Source organism: Apaloderma vittatum, unplaced genomic scaffold, assembly GCF_000703405.1.
Source record: "Apaloderma vittatum isolate BGI_N311 unplaced genomic scaffold, ASM70340v1 scaffold7738, whole genome shotgun sequence".
Taxonomy (NCBI): Eukaryota; Metazoa; Chordata; class Aves; order Trogoniformes; family Trogonidae; genus Apaloderma; species Apaloderma vittatum.
The window spans coordinates 9,637-11,745 of record NW_009732342.1 but is presented as its reverse complement, the minus strand read 5'-3'; the positions used below and the strand labels follow the sequence as shown (position 1 = coordinate 11,745).

General features: G+C 49.0%; 1 protein-coding gene across 1 annotated transcript in view; it reads right to left on the bottom strand.

Annotated features, from left to right (window-relative positions):
- Window positions 1–2,109, bottom strand: part of LOC104278497 (glycerophosphodiester phosphodiesterase domain-containing protein 5-like) — a gene marked incomplete at its 3' end in the record, with an annotated part of 11,420 nt that overhangs the window by 1,828 nt on the left and 7,483 nt on the right. The window contains exon 4 of the mRNA XM_009875490.1: window positions 711–770. Coding sequence (XP_009873792.1) covers window positions 711–770 — 60 coding nt within the window. The remainder of the gene's footprint in view (window positions 1–710; window positions 771–2,109) is intronic.

The window sequence follows — 2,109 nt, the reverse complement described above, 5'->3', positions numbered from 1 at the left end:
GTCTTCTCTTTTCCAGACTGAACAATCCCAGCTCCCTCAGCCTGTCCTCGCAGCAGAGCTGCTCCAGCCCCTGGGTCATCCTTGTGGCCTCCTCTGAACACGCTCCAACAGATCCATGTCCCTCTTACGGTGGGGACACCAGAACTGGACGCAGGATTCGAGGTGGGGTCTCACAAGAGCAGAGTAAAGGGGGAGAATCACTTCTCTTGATCTGCTGGCTACACTTCACTTGATCCATCCCAGGATGTGGTTGGCCTTCTGGGCTGCAGGAGCGCCCTGCCGGCTCATGTTGAGCTTCTCATCTATCAACACCCCCAAATCCTTCTCTTCAGGGCTGCTCTCACCCCACTCTGTGCCCAGTTTGTGTTTGTGCCTGGGATTAGCCTGGCCCAGGTGCAGGACCTTGCATTTTGACTTGTTGAAGCTCCTGCAGTTTGCACTGGCCCATTTCTCCAGCCTGTCAAGGTCCCTCTGGATGGCATCTCTTCCCTCAAGTGAGTCCACGGCACCACACAATTTAGTGTCACCAGCAAACTTACTGAGGGTGCACTCAATGCCGTCACCCATGTCCTTCTTAAGGGTACCCAAAATCTCCTAAGATTAACCTCTTCCCTCTCTTCTTTCTCTCCCATAATCGAAGATGTTTTTCTTGCAGAGAAACACCACAGACTCAGTCGATATAACACACAGGAAGCTCTGACTCTTCCTACCTTGTGACTCCAGTGGAGGTACAGCTGCTGGCCTTCTGCAAGCAAACACATCGCCAGGACCTGGGAAATCAAGAAGAGATTGTTTGCATCCTGGTAGAAGATGATAAAGTGTCTTTAGTGTGGTATTTCTGGGACTATTTTTCGCTCTGAAAAGTCACTTTAGACTAGGTCTTCCTGCACAATGTCAGGGCTGTTAATAGGACAAGCCTATGGAGAGAGGTGCTTATTGTTACAGTGAAAATGCTTCTGAAATGGTCAAGCACATATTAAGGCAGCTCTGCAGGATCAAAGCCCTTTCACAGGTACCAGGTACTTTGTGATACACACTTTCAAGGACTTTTCTTCGTGAGTGCAACCGCTGAAAGAGGAATGATGGCCAGGGTCAACAGCTACGGTATGAACCGATACAGCACTAACTGTTTTCTGTGCATTTGTTGTGATGTCCTATCAACCATGGGAGAGAGGTCAGGGAATAAAAGAAGCCTCCAAAGTGCTGCAGAAATAGAGAGTAGGCACTTTGGAGACAACACTTCCATAGAAACGGCAGCAAACACAAGAGACAGGCACATCTCGGAACAGGGAAAACTGCCTTGGAGATCAAAAGACTCTAGTTTTTTGGTGGCTGGCATGTTCCTTCCCTCTGATAGCAGGCTGGAGCCCTTGGGGAGGGTCCCTATGAGGTGCAAACCCCAGCCAGGGCAGGGGACAACCCCAGAACCCTTGAACACCAAGAAACAAAGGATGAGGAAAGCCAGTCCATGCCTCTGATGGGGATTCTCTTCAGGTTGTCCCAGACATAAGCAACCCATAAACCTGTGTCCTGGTCCCAAGGAAGAGACAAGTGGCACCTCGGGTGAGGAGCAGACAGGACAGGTGACCAAAAGGACCATCCCATCCCACATACGGAGTATTCAGTATAAAGCTGAGGGATCACTGAGGTTAAACTCTCTTCTTCACAGGCCAGTGTCCAAGAAGGACTCTATCCATTCTTCTGCCTCATTAGTACTATTATTGTTTTATTAAAGCTGGTTTAGTTTTCTTTCCCAATCCATAAGTCTCTCTGCCTCATTCCCTTTCCCTTCTGGGGAGGGAGAGGGGTTAGGGAGCATCTGTCAGTGTTTGGTGGCCAGCCCAGCCCCAACAACGTGAGGATGAATTTTACCAAAAGTATCTTGCTGCTCTGAAAACGTGTAGGTCTATGCTCAGGAATCTGAATGCCTGGGGTAAGCTGCTCAACCACCATAAGGGACCATCTGGGGACCAGTTTCACCAGATAACAGGGTTTAGGAAAAAGTATCTCTTAGAAGACATCAATGCTCTACTGAGAAGGATCACTATGAAGCAGATCCTCCCAGACTGTCTCAGAGAGGGATTGTATGAAAAGAGGAGACGTAAATTT